Raw genomic sequence first — 19908 nt, 5'->3', positions numbered from 1 at the left:
AAAGAAGCCCGTCGTATATATGTATATGTATATATATATATGTCTGTGTTTGTCCCCCCAACATCGCTTGGCAACCGATGCTGGTGTGTTTATGTACCCCTAACTTAGCGGTTCGGCAAAAGAGACCAATAGAATAAGTACTAGGCTTCCAAAGAATAAGTCCTGGGGTCGATTTGCTCGACTAAAGGCGGTGCTCCAGCATGGCCACAGTCAAAAGACTGAAACAAGTAAAATAGTAAAATAGTAAAATAGTAAAGGTCACAGCCCCTAAACATCTTTATCTTACAGCTCTACTTTCACTTCATACAACACTACATGCAGTTATAATCAGATCCCAGAGATAACATAGGCTAACTAACAATTACACTTAAGGGTCTGTCTAAGCAGCTCTTGAACTTTTCATAGCTATTCATACTGCTTACAACTCCTTTACACCTATCACACATGAAGTTCTGCTTCTCTGTTAATTTATCAAATTCTGAACTATATCATTGTTAGCACTGAGTACACAAGTTTCTCTCACACAAGTAAAGCCACTTTATCTAGGATTTTAATCTTTGTCATGTAGGCATTTGGGATTGAGAACATCTGCAAATATCATGCAGTAGCAGTGGTGGTGCTGGTGCTAGTGCTGCTGGTGGCGGCAGCGGTGACAGTGGTGGTGGTGGTGGTGAGTTGCTAAATGACAGTTGGTTGTTGTATACACCTGACACAAGCCCAACGTTCTACAGTCCCAACATGACAGGTGTTGATGTTTGCTAGGATAATTGTCATATTGTATACGTGGTTTTGCTGAGAGAATGGATTTAGTGAATGTGTATATTTATATGTGTGTGTGTGGCAATACCATTACTGCTGCATCAGCTTTATTTTTAGAGTAGTTATTGCATTTTTATTACAGGACAGTAATATATTATTGTGATAAGATTCTTGTCTTTTCTCTGCATTAGGAAACACTCGCTTCACACTTTTTGTGGGGTTTAACCAGAATACCCATAAAACTAAATTGGCTAATTTTAGTATCAACAGAAAGCACGGGCACATGGAGGATGTTTATATAGGGTGTAAGAAAGGGGTAAGGAAGAGAGATAATGGTATATTAAGTAACCTAAATTATTTAATAAATGCAAGGGAGATTATCAAGAAATGCATGGCCCTTGATGGCTAAGAAGGGTGGGTATTGAAATATGCATCTTGATACCATATGAAACTTGTATTTCAGTTATCACTAATATATTTTAAAGAGTATGGCATTTAAAATGTAGAGTGAAGATCTGATAGAAAGATAAGTAAAAAGAATTAAAATAAACAAATATATCACTCATATAAACAGTTGACTATAATTTCATCTGTATATAGTTGTGTGTGTGTTATTGATCAGTGGTTATTCTTATAACCTCTTATCACCTGGCACAAAGATCCCCACCCTCAGTACTTCTCTCCCTCTTAGTCGAGAGGTCTTTGTCTTGTGAGTTACTTGGTGCCTCTGCGAATCCTGGTGACACATGAAAAACATCCAGTACACTCTGTAAAGTGGCTGGTGTTAAGAAAGACATCCAGGCATAGAAACCATGCTAAAACAGATTAGAGTTTGGATTGCCAGTATGGAAAAATGACTGTTAATTGATGGTGTTAGAATGGTTATGTTGCATGGTTGTGAGAAACAGGCCTTGAATGTCGAGGATATGAGAAGACTGGAAAGAAATGAAGCGAGCTTTCTCCATTTGATGTACAATATCTGTGTACCAGTGACATAGTATAAATGTGCTGAGTGAAAAACTAGGCATTAGAGAAATCAGATGTAATGTGCAAGAAAGAAGATTTTTTCTATTATGGACATGTGATGAGTATGGATGAGGTCAGTTGTATAAAGAAGTGCCAATCACTTAATGTGGATGGAGCTTGCAGAAGAGGAAGATCCAAGAAGATGAGGAGCAAAGTCATAAAGTTTGATCTCAGGACCTTGAACCTCATGGAGAAGATGAAAAAGGATCTGGATGACTGGCAATCTGCAGTCCTCAAGAAGATTTGCTCACCTCAACAAAACTGAGTTAGTTAGTGAGTGTGTGTGTACGTGTGTGTGTGTGTGAGCGTGTGTGCACGTGTGCACGCATGTGTGTTAAAATAAGATTGTTTTAATGCAAGTTTAAGAATAACCACAAAACATTTACTGATGATGGAGGAGACTCAATACTGAAAGTAGAGTCAGATTTATTGTAAAGGTTGTGTTAACTGGAACTGCCAAGTTTTGTATATGAAGCTTATTCAAACAGTCATGTATTGAATAAGCCATCGGGTGTATCTTAAAGTTGTAATCAACACACATTCTATAATATGTGTGTGTGTTATATGAGGTAATAACCAATACTTTTGTACAATAATTATTGAATTATTCTTCAACATTTTTGTAAATTTTTTTTCTTATTTGATGCTTTTTCTGTCTTTACTTGCTGGAGCCAGAGGATGGGGTGGTACCCATCATTTCCAATATCCCCTTGAGACTAGTGAGATTGAAACCATTAATGTTTTCTTAAGGTGGGACTGCAAATTAACACCTACAGGAAAAACAATGAGTAGAGTTTTATGGGGTCAATATTCTAGATAAAATGGATTAGGATTAGGAGTTAATGTGAAGTTCAGGCTGGTGTTGGACACAACAAGGGTATTGAAAGGAGCGGAGGGAAGTGGGTAAGTAATGCCTGAGTGGAGTTATGAACTCAGCTAACTCCAAGAAGTAGAAGCCATTTTAGTTGTGATACAGAAAGAGGAAATAACACTAAGTGATTCTATGCCAATTGGTCAAATTTTATTTGTTGTTACTGGAATATTTCATAGCAGTAAATCAGCGTTCTTAGAGGTACATGGCCTAGTGGTTAGAGCAGCGGGTTCGAATCTCAGACTGGGCGGTGTGTGTTTATGAGCAAAACATCTAAGCTTCACATGGCTCTGGCAGAAGGTAATGGGGAGCTTCTGCTGACTCTTTTGCCACAACTTTCTCTTACTCTTTCTTCCTGCACCTAGCAGCTCACCTGTGATGGACCGGCATCCCGTCCAGGTGGGGAACCTATATGGCAACAAAACTGGGAAACTAGCCCTTATGAGCCAATCATGGCTCGAGAAGGAACAAACAAATCAGCATTCTCTCATGGTGTTTTCAGGCAGTGGAGTGGTAGAATCCAGTTCTATATTTAAGAGATGAGGAATTATGTACATTATTTACATTATTTACAATTGACAGATATTTGTCCTCATCTTGTTTGTTGTTAACACAACATATTGGCTGATATACCCTCCAGCCTTGTTCAGGTGTCTTGGGGAAAATTCGAACCTAGGTTCTCATTCCAAAGGTATTTTTCGATGTTGTTGTTGTTATTATTATTACAATTATTATTATTATTCAGGTCACTGCCTGGAATCGAACTCAGAATCTTGGGGTTAGTAGCCCGCACTCTTAACCACTACGCCAATTGCCTGTGGGCCCATGGGCATATAGCATAGTGGTTAAGAGCATGGGCTACTAACCCCAAGATTCCAAGTTCAATTCCAGGCATTGACCTGGATAATAATAATAATAATAATGATAATAATAATAACATCGAAAAATACCTTAGGAATGAGAACCCAGTTTCGAAATTTCCCCAAGACACCTGATAAAGGCTGGAGGGTGTATCAGCTGAAACGTGTTAACAACAAACAAGATGAGGGCAAATATCCGTCAAATGTAAATAATGTAAATAATTGGTAGAATCATTAGAGGGTCAGACAAAATGCTTAACACTTTTGTTATTAGGTTTCTGTTGAATTACACTGCCTTTGTTTCAATTAATTCTCATAATAATGAAGACTCTAGTAAAATATCTTCATCAGTATTAAGCCAAAGATTGGAAGATAAATTAATATGAAATTTCTGATGCAAGATTTAATTTTATTCACTTTAAAACAGAAAGTTTGTATCATTAGAATAATGGGTGGTGCAGGGTGAGTCAATATCAAAGGGGCTAACAATACTTTTTCTGGGGTTTTGCATTCTGAGGTCAAAATCCACTGAAGTCAGTTTTGCCTTTTATCCTTCCAGTCTCAGTAAAATAAATAGCAGTCAAATACTGGAGTCAGTGGTATCAATTAATACTCTCTGCTCAAAAGTGCTGGCCCTCTGCCTAATTTGAAAGTGATTGTTGCTTTTCTTATAATTATTAACACTTGCCTATTGTTGTCTTGCTAAAAAGACTTGTTGTCAAGGGATTACGGGTTCAAATCTCAGACTGGGTGGTGTTTGTGTTCATGAGCAAAGCACCTAAGCTCCATGTGGCTCCGGCAGAAGGTAATGGTGAACTTCTGCTGACTCTTTCGCTACAACTTTCTCTTACTCTTTCGAATTGTGTTTGATGTATTTGAATGAATATATTCCTTTTATTATAAAAGGTTACTAACTTATTCAACCATGTGTAATTATTTAAAAATAAAGTATATATTTATTTTTCTGCTATAATCTAAACAAAATGAGAGGGTCAGTCTCCTGATGGTAAATTAATGGACAGTTTAAGACTTTATGTTTATTAGGAATGTGGTGGTGATGATGACAATTACAGCATCATTTCCATTAATCACTCCCTAACATATATAAATTCTGTTATCAATATTACATCATGCAAACATTCAACTAGGAATCCATCACTGTTCCTTCTCTCCTTGTCAAACCATCCAACCCATGCCAGCACAGAAAACAGACGTTAGATAGTAATGATGGTGACAACGGTGGCAGCAGCAAGGAAGAGGAGTAGGGGTCTATTGCAGAAAAGAATAGCAAGTTTACTGATGAAATCCCCAACCACAATTCAAGCACTAATTTGTAACTTGACCCCTTAGCATTTAAACCAGCCATATGTGTCTCAAATATTCTCTTTTACGTTCAAACCAGCTAGATCTGGCCTCTCATACCTACCTTGCAATGCATGATTAATTCAAAACTGTGAATAAATAAGAATTACATTTGACAGAGTAATCTGAATGCTAAAAGTTATGCCTCACTCGTAAGATTATTGCTTTTTGCTGTCTCTAACTGGTCTTCATTGTATCTAGTATTACTGAAGGCATGATTAATAATTCACTATTAATCATGTCTAGTATATTCAAATCAGTTCTTGTCAATTATTCTTGTTGTACACAGATACAAGTTTTATTAAAAATTAGTAACTTAATCTGTTGTGTCTGGGGAGAGTCATTTTCTTATTGTGCCTTAAAATTTAACACACTCACTGGTAAAATTTCCACTTATTTTTATTTTTACTGTCCTAAAATTTTCATTGTGTCTTGCAACCTTATCAATAGTCTTGAAAATTTTAGGAAAGTAATAAGAAAAATAAGTGGAAATTTTACTGGTGAGTGTGTTAAATTTTAAGGCACAATTAGTAACTTAAACTTCATTCCTAATTAGTAACTTAAACTTCATTCCAAATCCTCTACAAATAAATTTTTCTTTTAAACTAGAAATTTTTTTTTTTGTTTGTTTTGTAATCAGTTTGTGCCTTAAAATGTTGAGCAATACAATAAACTTGACACATCCCCATATGACATTGGTTTCTCTAACAACTGTAATTGTTTTATGGAAATGTTTACCATCCTCCCTCTTCCTCCTGAACAAGAGAAATGTACCCTACTTACTGTTGGATTTTACTCCATTGTAGTATAACACTCATCAATTTTATAGTTTGTATAATGTAACAAATTATACCACCCTGTGGTTCTTCGTTATAGACGGGTGGACTGAACTGTTGAATGTTACATATACTCTTTACTCATTTACTTGTTTCAGTCTTTTGACTGTGGCCATGCTGGAGCACCGCCTTTAGTCAAGCAAATCGACCCCAGGACTTATTCTTTGGAAGCCTAGTACTTATTCTATCGGTCTCTTTTGCCGAACCGCTAACTTACGGGGACGTAAACACATCAGCATCGGTTGTCAAGCGATGGTGGGGGGACAAACACAGACACACAAACACACACATATATATATATATACATACATATATACGACGGGCTTCTTTCAGTTTCCGTCTACCAAATCCACTCACAAGGCTTTGGTCAGCCCGAGGCTATAGTAGAAGACACTTGCCCAAGGTGCCACGCAGTGGGACTGAACCTGGAACCATGTGGTTGGTAAGCAAGCTACTTACCACACAGCCACTCCTACGCCTATATGTTAGTTTTATACACAATTTTATATTAGTACTTACTTATTTTTACAATCAGAGAAATAAAAAGTTTCAATAATGTAGAACTTGAATGAGATATATTATCATCACCTCGGTTAATCATTATCCTTATCTCCCTATCAATATCTGTTATCACAAACAATTTAAAACTTTTGGTGTGTTTTTTTTTTGTTTTTTTTTTAGCTTCATTCCATTGGCCTTGATCTTAGCTTCACATTGGACTTATTTATCAATGATGATATCAAACGAGTTATACAAGAGACAAAAGATCATATTATTGAGGGTGTCAAGTACAGAGCTGCTGTAAGATATTATTAATGTTCTTAATTTTTTTTTAATATTGATTGATTCACCATGTAATTTGTGAGTTTATCTAAGAGCATATCCTCTGTCTATTACAATATATATATACTAATTGACCTAATTTATATTAATGTTACTTACCTGGTATATATCTTGTTAATTACAAGGTGTATATGTTGTTAATTACTTGCTATATATATATATATATATATATATATACTGTTTATTACCTGCTATATATACTGCTAATTACCTGCTATATATACTCTTAATTATCTGGTATATGCTCTTAATTACCTGCTATATATATTATTAAGTACTTGGTATATATACTATTAATTACCTACTATATACACTGCTAATTACTTGGTATATATATTGTCAATTACCTGGTATATATACTGTTACTTACCTGGTGTGTGTGTATAAGTTATTTTAACTATTATATATTTCATGATAACACGGTATAATGTTTACTTTGATATTTTTTTTTAAAAACCACTGTTTTAGATTTTTATTTATATTCTCTCTCTTTTTTTTTTGGTGTTTTAATAAAGGATGACTTGTGGCGACCAATGAACCATCTCAGTAAAACTGCTTGTGACAGATTTATAGAAGACATGCAGCTTCTTGGTTTCAGTCAGATGTCTACATGTGTTTATGGTAAATATGTATTTTTTAATGCATATTTTTGGTCACTGTTGTTGTTGTTGTTGTGTGGTCACAGGTCAGCTCTGATCAAGCAACAAAATGTGACCCACAGATGTATCTTATACCATGCCACTACCTAACTCTGTTATGAACTGGGGTACAGTGTGACAGTTTGAATATTTGTTAAGAATATAATTAAAGGTATCATGCATGAAACTGGAATTCAAAGATGTCAAAGAAATCATGAAAAATGTGACCAGCTTCTAATAGTATGGAATTTCAACTCATGTCTCTACATTTCGTTCTGTATTTGGACATGGTCTTTAGCTCCAAATACCTCATTTCCTCAAGCTATTGCAAATGGACAATAGATATTTTAGGAATGTTCCATGAGATAAGTGTCATCCTATACAGGGTGATATTCATTTCTCATCAACATGAAATTAGTGATAAACTCCAGTCTTTAGAATTACTATGGGACTCTTAAAAATATACTTTTAAATAAGGCATGGCTGTGTGGTAAGAAGCTTGTTTCTCAACCACATGGTTCCAGGTTTGGTCTCACTGCATGGCACCTTGGTCAAGTGTCTTCTACTATAGCCTCAAATCAACCAAAGCCTTGTGAGTGGATTTGTAAGACAGAAACTGAAAGAAGCCCATCATGTATGTGTGTAACCCTCCAAGGCAGTGCTCCAGCACTTGTTTACTTGTTTCAGTCAAAGTAAAAGAATAAAAGAATATTTAACAACTTGCTTGGATGTATCCTGCATAATCTTTTGAGGTAACCCATTCATCCACACTTTTAGATGTGTCACTTGTATAAATGTTTGCTGCTAGATGTGTCAATTACATACATCTCTTTGTATATTTAAGTATTCATTTGAAGAACAGTTTTATTCAATTCAATTCCTTAAATATGAGATTTTTATGTGTTTTCTATATATATTTTCTATATCTCAGTTTCTGAACAATAGTTGTAGATTTCTAATAGACTAATTAAGGGTCTGCTGTATTTTTGATAACAGAAGGGTGTGTCATTAACTTGGAATAGAACAAATATTGCAAAGGAATTTGTTAAAAAAATACCAGTTTTTTTCAGCATTCTAATTGATATTTGCAGCTTCAGTAATATACACTGACAAATATGCAGGTGACAAAGAACATCAGAGGTCTCCTCTGCCATAGGCTTGACCACAGATCTGTCAGAGAGCAGCTGATACTTTGAAAATTTACCCTTCCCAAAGTCTGGGCTGGCAGTCAAACACACCAGGTTGTTGCTGGAGAATGTGTTACCACAAGTGACATCTCTGAAGAGTGGTCTACCTCCATGGAATGGGAAAATTGTCATGCCATCTGTCCTTTTAGCCTCTCCTCTGCCCAGCCCTGTTGGCTTGAGCTGAGAGGGGAAGCTTGCAGTGTCTAGGCCATGCTTTATGATCTGACTGTGAGCAGCATGATGAACTTCTTAATCATTTTTGTTTGGACACTTTTACATTAAAAATTATTCTTCTCTACACTCACTCATTAATTCCTGTTGTATTTCAGATGACTGCTTCGTAAATTTGACGATAAATACAGTTCAGTTTACAAAAACAACTCTTATTTTTGTTGATGATACTTTGAAGATGTATACTCCAGATCTTGGAGTTTTTATCAACAATGCTATTGCAGATATTTTCAAGGCTCATATTTTACACATTCAAAATTCCTTGAAACGAGCAAAATTTGCCAAAGATGTAAGTACTATTATTTGTTGTCATGTAAAACTGTTTCTTCCTTTTTCTGAGAGATATTGTACCTCTGAAAGTGATAAGGTTCATTTCTATCATCTTTCAGTAATTCTGACTATTTCAGCTTCAAGCTTTGCTCTATTTTCTTGTGTTTCAATTTGTCTTCTTTGTTTTGTTTTTTATTTTGTTATTTACTGCTCTGTTTCTGTTTCTTCTTGTGGTTTTGCAGCACTACTCCTTTTATTCAGTTAATTTCAAATATTGCCTTTTTTTTTTTGTGATAATCTTTGTCTTCTTCCTGCATTAGAAGTTGTGCTGTACTTCTGTCACTTAGAAAAGAAACTTCAACCATAGAACCTAAGCCTAGGATTGAAAAGTCTTAGAATAGACCTAGAAAACATTTAAAGGTTTTAGTCAGAAGGAAAGGTGACAACTTTATCAATGTTCTTCCTGCACACTAAGAAAAAATTGTCACACACATGGTTTTCAAAATGAAATCAGAAGTTTTTTTAATTTAAGAAATTTGAGCAAAGTTTATTCACATAGATGCACATATACTTTGCAAAGAAAGACAAAATTTGCACACAAATAAATTAAGTACCATCATCATCGTTTAACGTCTGCTTTCCATGCTAGCATGGGTTGGACGATTTGACTGAGGACTGGTGAAACCAGAAGGCTACACCAGGCTCCAATGTGATTTGGCAGAGTTTCTACAGCTGGATGCCCTTCCTAACGCCAACCACTCCGAGAGTGTAGTGGGTGCTTTTACATGCCACCGGCAGATGTGATATTCAATAAAAACAATTTAGCTTTATCTTAAATCATAGTTATGGCTGATGCCAGTGCCATCTAACTGGAACCCATGCTGGTGGCACATAGAAAACACCATTTAAGTGTTGGGCCTCATAGAAGCAGTGACAGGTGGCCAAGACCTTCGGCAGTATACCGTGTTTATGTAGACCTGTCAAGCCAAGTGACAGTAGCTGAGGTTGATGTCAGTGTCAAATCAATGGCACCCATGTCAAATCAGTGGCACATAAAAAGCATGCACTTCACTCTGTTAAGTGGTTAGCATTAGGTAGGGCATCCAGCCATAGAAACCATGCCAAGTCAGATTGGAACCTGGTGCAGCTCCCCAGCTTACCAGTTTTCAGTCAAACTGTCCAACCCAGCCGGCATGGAAAATGGACATTAAATCATGATGGTGATGATGATGGTAACAGTTATTTTGCCAAGTTATTTAAGGCGGCAAGCTGGCTGAAACGTTAGCACGCCGGGCGAAATACTAAGCGGTATTTCGTCTTCTGCCACTCTGAGTTCAAATTCCGCCGAGGTCGACTTTGCCTTTCATCCTTTCGGGATTGATAAATTAAGTACCAGTTACACACTGGGGTTGATGTAATCGACTTAATCCCTTTGTCTGTCCTTGTTTGTCCCCTCTATGTTTAGCCCCTTGTGAGCAATAAAAAAAAATAAGGTAACAGTTATTTTGCCAAATGGTTAAAAAGTCATTTTTAATGAAAACTCTAATGAGTGTTTTATCATATGTATTCAGTATTGATTTATTTAATATTTCTGATCACTAATTTACTAATTTAATGCCATCATATTTCAGCAAACTTTCATAATGAAGAATGCACAGTTCATCCTGGAAGAGTTTCTTGGAATCGCTGAGACATTCTACCGAGATAAAAATATTGTGTTTCCCAAAGAGCTGATTTCTGTCAACAACGAATTTAGACGCTTGAAAACACTTGCTAAAAGTCTTAGCTGAAAGAAGAAAAAAAAAATGTCCATGTGTATATAGTTATTTTCTTTTTAATTTAATAGATTGCTTGAATATATTGAAAACAAAGATGATACATGCATATGTATGTATATATATATATATATACATGCATATATATATATATATATATATATATATATATATATATATATATATATATATATGCATATCTGTGTGTGTGTGCATACATGCACATATGGTTTATGTATATATATATATGGCTTTGCATTCTCAAGCCTTTTGAATGACTATGCCAAGTGTAAGTTATAAACATTTCCAGAGAAATTTGGCCCCAAGTGAACCATTACCACCGATTGTATGGATGTCACTCTACAATTCAAGGCAAGCAAATTCTACACTCACAGAAATCCTAACAAGGAAACTGTGTATAGGGACTCCAACCTCCATCCCCATTGTAATTATAAACCTTAGTCATAGGCATCAGCAGAAGAAAATAGACGGGGGCTACATTCTGTTATAATGAAGCATGCGCACAGAGTAGATTTACTGATAAGTTAGTGTAATAGAGAATATCCCAGTACTTAGTTTAATTTTATATTATTTTTTAAGTTTGGTACCTGCTCCAGTGGTTTCTTTTGCTGAACAGCTAATGTGTATGGATGTAAACAAACCAATGCTGGTTGTCAAGTGGTGGTGAACAAACACAACACATTTAAGCATGCACACACACACACACACACACACACACACACACATTTGTATGTCCATTTGCATGTGTGTGTGTGTATTACAGCAATAAAAAAATGTACAACAATGCAAGATATTTTCAAGCATATACCAAAGTAAGTTGGTCACAGGCAGAGCTCCAGAAAATCATGAAACAGTTTTATTGCCAGCTGCCAATAAAATGATACTAAATGCAGAATGATAAAAGTCAATGACCTAAACTTATTACATATCATCAAATTTGTATCTGCTTTTACTTTTTGTTAAATGTCTTGCAAATTATCTAAATTCCAGAAACATATTATACCATCTAGACATTTTTTAAACATACGGATAATCATAGATATCCAAATTCTCCTTTAGTGAATGAATGGTTTATTCCTATCGACTATATAGGTGGCTTGCCCCTGTCAATTATATGGCATGGGTGCCTTGTACCTATAACTATACAACTGGTTGTTACACTGCTTTGGTTTTGTTTTGTTTTTCTCCACCCATTTTCCAAGAACATGCTGAAAGCATTGTGACATGAAAATCAAATACAAACAACATTAGTAAGAAAGTGGGTGTACAAAGAGTATTTTACTATATTCAGTATAACATAAGTAGACTAGTTAAGTATCTATCAGATGCTAAAACCCTTGAAGGCAATGCTCCAGCATAGCCACAGTCCAGTGACTAAAACCAGTGAAATACCTATCTATCTCTATGTGTCTGTGTGTGTCTCTCTCTCTCTCTCTGTATGTGTGTGTGTATATATATATATATATATATATATATATATATATATATATATTTATATATATATATATAAATTTTTTTTTTCTCCGTGTTTTTCTCCTTGTTTTTCTCCTTATTCTTTCTGTTGAAGAGCGTAGCTCGAAACGTTAAAGACTTTCTCTATTCCCGAGCGTTAAACTAATACATCCTTTTGTTATTTACACCACCTGTCCTCGTCTGTTGTTGTTTTTTTCGTAAATTCTCCCATATATATATATATATATACATACACACACACACACACACACACACACACACACATATCCCGCTGTGTCAACCAGACTACTGGATGTTGTTTTACACTGCTGGTCACAGAGCATTATTTCACATTGTTTTAGCTTTCGAATGATACCACCTTGCTGGATAGGTTGGGCAGGCCAACATTTCCCACTGAACAGAACGCAGGTCTGTTGAGTAGACTGGAACAATGTGAAATGATCTCGTGATTATGAGAGCAACAACCTAACAGCTAGGCTACATGCCTTCATAAGTGTGTGTGTGTGTAACATTGACAGAATGGTGGAAACATTATTGAAGAGTGGAGACAGTAAGAAGGACTTTGTAGTTTTGTTTTATTGAGGAAACAAAAACCTCTCTAGTGATGATGCCACAATAAAATGTACCTAGTACACTTCATAAAATGGTTGGTAATAGGAAATGGCATTCAGCCATAGATACCATACCATGCCAAAATGAACAATGGTTTGTTCACCTCCAAATAAGAAAACTCTAAATGTGACTACCCGTCCAACCCATATCAGCATATAAAGCAGACATAAATTGATGATATATGTACATATACACACAAGTGTATAGATAGATACATACATGTGTATATCTATGAGTATACGTATGTATATCAATTTAATATTGTTATTTATCTTGCTTTTAAAAAACGAATATTGCTAATGAAAATGAAAATTCCTAAAAAAAAAAAACGAAAATGTTTTATGCAATTAAAGTAAATTTAATCACAATTTATTCTTTAAAACTTTTTTTTTTTTTGTTAATCTACTATTTGAACACATTTAATTTTTGTCCGTAAATGTTTCTACACATCATATTTGCGATATGTATATAAATATTGATTAACCTTTAAGTTTTGATAAATTATTTCTACTGTTTTGTTATTCAATGTTAAAAATTTAGTCTTATTTGTTAATTTAGATTTTAATACTTTGATTCATCTCTTTCAATGATTTTTCTGTGCAATTAAAATGATAAACCTACACCAAAGAGTTATTAAAAATAAAAGAAATAAAACATTTCTTCATGGGTTTTTTTGTCTTGTTTTTGTTTCTATAAAATTATGAGAAAAAAAAATGTTTGTTGGATGTCATTTGTTGTAGAAAGAAATTTCGTACCTCTTTCACAATCATCATCAACATATTGGTAACCATCTTAAATAACCCTGATCACCTGGACATTGGGTTGATATAAAGATGTAAACCGTCTAAAACAGTGGTTCTCAACCACTTTTTAGCTATGGACCACTTTGTTTCTTATTTTACTCAGGTGAAATCTCATAGCCATTCAGTGTTTAAAATATCCTATTATATATTTTTATTATCAAACATAATTAGGAATTATATGAGGCAGTGAGCTGGCAGAGACATTAGCACACCAGACAAAATGCTTATTGGCATTTCATCCATCTTTACATTCTGAGTTCAAATTCTACCTATGTCAACTTTACCTTTCATCCTTTTGGGGTTGATGTGATCAACTTAACCCCTCCCCACAAATTTCAGGCTTTGTGCTTATAGTAGAAAGGATTATTAGGATTTGTATAAAAAAAAAATACTTTGTGTATTGTAGAAGTATAACCACATAATTTTGAGCAAACAAAATCTTATAGGACCACCGTTGAGAACCACTGATCTAGGGCATGTGACACTACCATGTAAATGTTATTTTTTCACTCCTCTTTTATATACATTCACATCAAGGACTGTATTTCATTACTGGTATCCTTCATTTATTCTTGTAGAGCTACTTAGACTATACAATAGTTTAGGTTATTCCTGAGCAAGTTCACAGTCTTGAGGTAGTTTGTTATCCTCAACAACAACACCATCGTTTGATTCATTCTGAAAAACTTGATTCATGTTCAAGTCTGATGAGAGAAATGTATTCTAGCCTGGTTTTACCAACATAGACAATCTTCATTTTGCTATATTATCTACATTATCATATGTAATCTATGTTAGCATACGTAAAAAAAAATATGCATTTTAATAAATATGATAGTAGTACTGTAATAAGAGGATCAATTCGTTGACAATGTGGGTAAAATTGTTTGCAGTCATTTAATATCACAGTAAAAATATTGATGGTACAAACATATGATTTGGTTAAACAGCATGCAAGATGCACAAAAATGTAACTATTAATTATGATAACATCAATTTAATTAGGCAACCTCAAACTAGTGATTATGAAGAAAAGTTCTGCTTTGGATGTGGTTCAAAATCTCAACATGATCACAATTATAATAAACTCTGGAAAATGCTTCCTCTACAGTAAAAATATAGTTAAACAGAAAAATACTTATCCAAGAAAAAAACTGTTGTTGCAAGAAATCTTTTGCCATCATTAAATTGATCGACAAAGTTCCTTTCATTGAACAGATAACCTTTTTAAAAGGTACTGATTCCATGACTCTAAGGTTGAATAACATGTAAAATGTATACAGCATGTGCTGCTACCATATGAAGGGTTATATTGTCATCATTAGAGAACCTCTGTAAGTGCACAACCTCGTAGAAATAGCAACCAAATATACCTCAAATCATATTCAGGATTATAAAGGAAGAACATATTGCATAATATAGTCCTAGATACATGATGCCGATTTCAGGAACCCACTTGACCATAGATCTAATGGCTCATGTCTGACCTCATAAACAACAACATATACATTATTTACATTCAATGGATATTTGTCCTTATCTTGTTTGCTGTTAACACAATGTTTTGGCTGATATACCCTCCAGCCTTCTTCAGGTCTCTTGGGGAAATTTCAAACCTGGGTTCTCATTCCTAAGGTATTTTTCGATATTATTATTATTAGTGTTCAGATCACTGCTTGGAATCTTGGGGTTAGTAGCCTGCACTCTTAACCACTACGCCATATGCCCATGGGCATATGGCATAGTTATATATCAGAGGGTATATCAGCCTAAACGTTGTGTTAACAACAAACCAGATGAGGACAAACATCCGTTGAATGTAAATGATGTACAGAATTCCTCATCTCTTAAATATAGAACTGAACAACAAATGCATCCAACATGTTTCTGACTTTAGCTGCATTAAGCAAGTTTCTCTGGGCCAAACTAAAATCTTTTGATCAGCCATGACCATCTTGTCATCTTTTCTGATATATTTAGATCTTTCTGTCAAGTATTTTCATTAATGTTTAACCCTTTGACATTCAGATTATTCTGTCAAATGTAACGCTTACTCATTCACATTGCTTTGAATTCATCAAGCTTTATCTTGTGGTTTTGAGATTTCAAAGTTGTGATTGTTTTATTTTTAAAATAGCATTGTAGGAAAGATGTGAAAGGCCAGATCTGGTCAGTTTGAATATAAAACAAGTAGAATATTTTTGGCTGAATATGGCTGGTTTAAATGCTAAAGGGTTTAAATGGTAATCTAAGATTTTGTTGCTAATTATTATAGATTGAGTGACTGCTTAAAGGCTTGTTTTCTTCCATCAGATACCTAGAAAAACGGTATGACAATCTAAAAATCTACAAGGCTGTACAAATCACATCATGTAACTGACAGAATCACAGAGCAACATTTTCACCTGAAAATATATTAGACATGATGGAATCATTGTACTCATTAACATCTGCTGTTACTTGTACCAACACTGAAATTCCTAGAATCTGAAAGCAGGATAAAATCCTAACAGTTCTCAAGTCCAGTCAAAACCCTCATAAAGTAACTTTATAAGACCCTTCATATTCCAATACATACATTCTTATTTCTTTATTGCCCACAAGGGGACAAACAAGGACAGACAAAGGGATTAAGTCGATTACATCAACCCCAGTGTGTAACTGGTACTTAATTTATCGACCCCGAAAGGATGAAAGGCAAAGTCAACCTCGGTGGAATTTGAACTCAGACGAAATACCGCTAAGCATTTTGCCCGGCGTGCTAACGTTTCTGCCAGCTCGCCAATACACACATTCTAACATCCTAGACAGGTTAATCCTTGACACCACTAACCCTAACCCCTTGTAAAAAGAAATACAAAAAAAGGGGAGCTTCTGTGTATTCATCTGACCTACTAGAAATAGCAGTCAAATTTCCCTCAAATTATACCCTACCACCCTCTTAAAGAAAGGAAATATTGGCTAATACAATCCAAAATATATAAAAAGATGATGGAATTGTCATGAGTTGATGCCTTTGATCCTAGATTTGTTTAATGAGAGCTGACCTGGGGCTGGCTAAACAACTACCAAACAAGTCAACACAGAGAATATATAATAGCTTCACCAACATAAGAACTTCCACCATTTTAAGTATCATCAACATCAAAAATCTTTTGGCTCCATTTCCTGCTACCCTATCATACACTAAAATACTCTACATCATCTTAAGAAACAACAGCAATCATTGGTTGGTAGACTGCCTGTAAAGTCACCAATCCTAGTTAATGAATAAAATCAAAACTTACAATATCCTGACTGGAATATAACAGGAAACTGTTCTCTCACTTTCTCTTTCCCAATCTACATGTCCTTTCTACACATTCACAAAATGCATTCACATGACATCACCACATTCACATCCTCACATGATTCTCAAGGTACTAACCTTAACTCTGCATAACCACCACACCTCTAAAAAGAAAACAGCTCCACAACAACAGACTTGCTTAAGTTACAACCAAATATCCGGCAATGCAAGACTCCATGAAAATACATTCAACAACATATTTATACCACACCCACACATACGAGATAAAGATACTGTTACATACAGTCACAATATTCACAACATACATAGAAGACACGATGTGTGCATTTTAGAGTTGAACTTGTTTGTGAAGTGACTTGACCTGAGATCATGTGTTAAAACTAAAACAATGACATCATAGAAGAGTCATTTAAAAAAACACAGAAACTGAGATATTTATTTCTCATTTATTTATATTCTTCATGATAGTCCCAGTATTTCTGTACCTTGGTCTTTCACACAATTCCACTGTCAGTGATCAGGTCACAGAATTACTGTGTAAATTTTTCTATCAATTATTATTTCAAACAGTGGCCAGTTGATAGAAACAACAATTCACCAAAATAAAAGACTTAAGGAGAAAAATGATGAATTATCAAATAAAGTTTGTAGTAGAAAACATTTTCCTAATGTGCCATGTAGTGGAGTTGAACTTGAAATCAAGTGATTTAGCAGCATACTGTTCAACCACACAAACACCTAATCATAATACATTTGTTGTAAGAGTAATGAATGAAGAACAAATTACAAAACCATTTCATGATGTCCCAATATGAGAACAGCTGTCTAGATACGATCACAGAACCTCACAGACCTAGGAGTAAGTGATTATTGAAAGCAAATGTCCTCTCTCAACTGTGTTTGCCAGACTACAAGGACATGCTGAGAATAGATTCATTCATGTAAATTGTTCTTACCTACCTTTCAGCAGGGATCACATGACACTCTATTCTCATCTTTGCTCTCAAGGTGTAACCTAAAGATGAGAATTTGGCTAGAGAATATAAGTGTCTGTATTCACTTTATTCTATCTTGTCCACCAAACAATCTTTATTGCCACAGCCATCAACAAGGAAAGAGCATTGCCCATCCTAGCGAAAGGAAAGCAGAGATGCAATCTTCTACACTTGCCAAATAATGTCTGACATGATTCCACAAGCCAGAAATGCTCATAGACTAAGCAAATAATACGAGTAATAATTGTTTCCAATTTAGGCACCAGGCCAGCAATTTTGAGGTAAGGAGTTAGTCAATACTATAAACCCCAATACTTCACTGGTACTTTACTGATCCTGAAAGGATGGAAGTTTACCTTGGCAGGAAAAATGAAATGCAATATCATCATCATTGTCATCAACATCTCATCATCATCATCATCATCATTATCATTTAATATTTATTATTGTACTAGCTTGACAGGATCCAATAGTTCAAGAACTGCATTGGGCTCCAGTGTTTACTTTGGCATGGTTTCTATGGCCAGATGTCCTCCCTAATGCCAACTATTTTACAATGTGTACTGGATACTTTTTCACGATGCAGAAACAGCTGTAAGCTAGGAAATTGATTATATAATTCATGTGTACTGGATACTTTTTTCATGACACAGTCACTAGTATGGTTACCATGCAGCTTGCAAGACTATGAAACCCAAGATAGAGGATGGACAGCTTTACCCTAGGAAATGAAAAATAAAACAGTATATTTACAAATGGAAATGGAAGTGAGAAAGATGGTATACATTATACAGAATAAAGACAAAAATACCAATATGGTGAGCAAAGATGATGAAAAGGAAACCAATTCTTTTCTACCAGCCAGAAAAGAGGAAGTACCCATTTGTGGCTCATACCCTGCTGCTTTTTAATAGATAATTTAGTTACAGAAACCCCCTAAAAAGACAAGGTGGTCATGGTTGAAATGCCATTGCTAACAACTCTGCTCATCAGGTTTGCTTGTGGTGGAGATGTGAAGAGAAGAAGGAAAATAGATGCTAATGAAACAAGCATGAACTGAGATTGAAAAACACTGATAATGACTAAGTTTAGATGTTAGGATATTATAGCATAGAGAAATATAGCAATATATATATATAATTCCATGAAGTGGTTGGTGTTAGAAAGCAAATCCAGCAGTAGAAACTATGCCAAAGTAGGCATTAGTGCTCAATGCAGACCTCTGTCTTGTCTGTTCATGTCGAACTGTCCAACCCATGCCAAATGGAACATGGATGTCAAATGATGATGATGATTGTGTGTGTGTATATATATATATATATATATATATATATATATATATATATATATATATATCTTTTATCTTTTGCATGTTTCAGGTATTAGACTGTTGCTATGCTGGGGCACACACACACACATATATATATAAGCACAATTAAAGGTTACAAACCTCATTCAGGGATAACAAAATCCTATGAAAGTACTAGTTAATTACCTATACAAAGAGTATTGAACATTATATTTAATACTCAACTGCAAGGTAACTATATAAACTGTGGTTTATATATATTTTATTTATTATAATAATAAGATAAGCAAATAGAGAAGTAATTAATAAATCATTATTTATTAATTAAAAAATTGATAAGCATCCCTTACAGCTGTTTCAATTCAGATCCTCAGAAAATTAATTAATTAAATCAAAAATTATTTGAAAGTCAAATCTCTTCAGAGGTAGATAAAGATATATAAAGTATGTGTTCAATTTCTTCATGTTGAGTAAACGTCTGCAAAACATTAACTGATAAAATTTAAACATAAACAACATAGCATAAAAATGGTAGAAACCTTAGAAGGGGAGTGAGGTTGTGTATAATGGAGTTGTAAAGATATATATTTATCTGGAGTGTTAAGTATAATAAAGTTCAAGTAGATATAATTGGTAAAAATGTCATATTGTGCTATTATATCTATTCTTATTAAATCAATATAAACTTAGTATGTAGAGTTTAATTCAAATGTGTATGGTTACTAAC

The 19908-nt window shown here is 34.6% G+C and overlaps 1 protein-coding gene and 1 long non-coding RNA gene across 2 annotated transcripts in view; one reads left to right on the top strand and one right to left on the bottom strand.

Annotated features, from left to right (window-relative positions):
- Nucleotides 1-13432, top strand: part of LOC106872839 (exocyst complex component 8) — a 108283-nt gene extending 94851 nt beyond the window's left edge. The window contains exons 13-16 of the mRNA XM_014919972.2: nt 6396-6515; nt 7073-7178; nt 8712-8902; nt 10515-13432. Of these exons, the coding sequence (XP_014775458.1) occupies nt 6396-6515; nt 7073-7178; nt 8712-8902; nt 10515-10673 (576 nt within the window). The 3' untranslated portion in view covers nt 10674-13432. The remainder of the gene's footprint in view (nt 1-6395; nt 6516-7072; nt 7179-8711; nt 8903-10514) is intronic.
- Nucleotides 13433-17309: 3877 nt separating this feature from the next.
- LOC128249598 (uncharacterized) overlaps nt 17310-19908 on the bottom strand; it is a 48561-nt gene continuing 45962 nt past the window's right edge. The window contains exon 2 of the long non-coding RNA XR_008265702.1: nt 17310-18593. This is a non-coding gene — a long non-coding RNA (uncharacterized LOC128249598). The remainder of the gene's footprint in view (nt 18594-19908) is intronic.

The sequence above is a fragment of the Octopus bimaculoides genome, chromosome 16 (genome assembly GCF_001194135.2).
Source record: "Octopus bimaculoides isolate UCB-OBI-ISO-001 chromosome 16, ASM119413v2, whole genome shotgun sequence".
Lineage (NCBI taxonomy): Eukaryota > Metazoa > Mollusca > Cephalopoda > Octopoda > Octopodidae > Octopus > Octopus bimaculoides.
The sequence above is the reverse complement of the archived record's forward strand: the minus strand, read 5'-3'. Positions and strand labels throughout refer to the sequence as shown.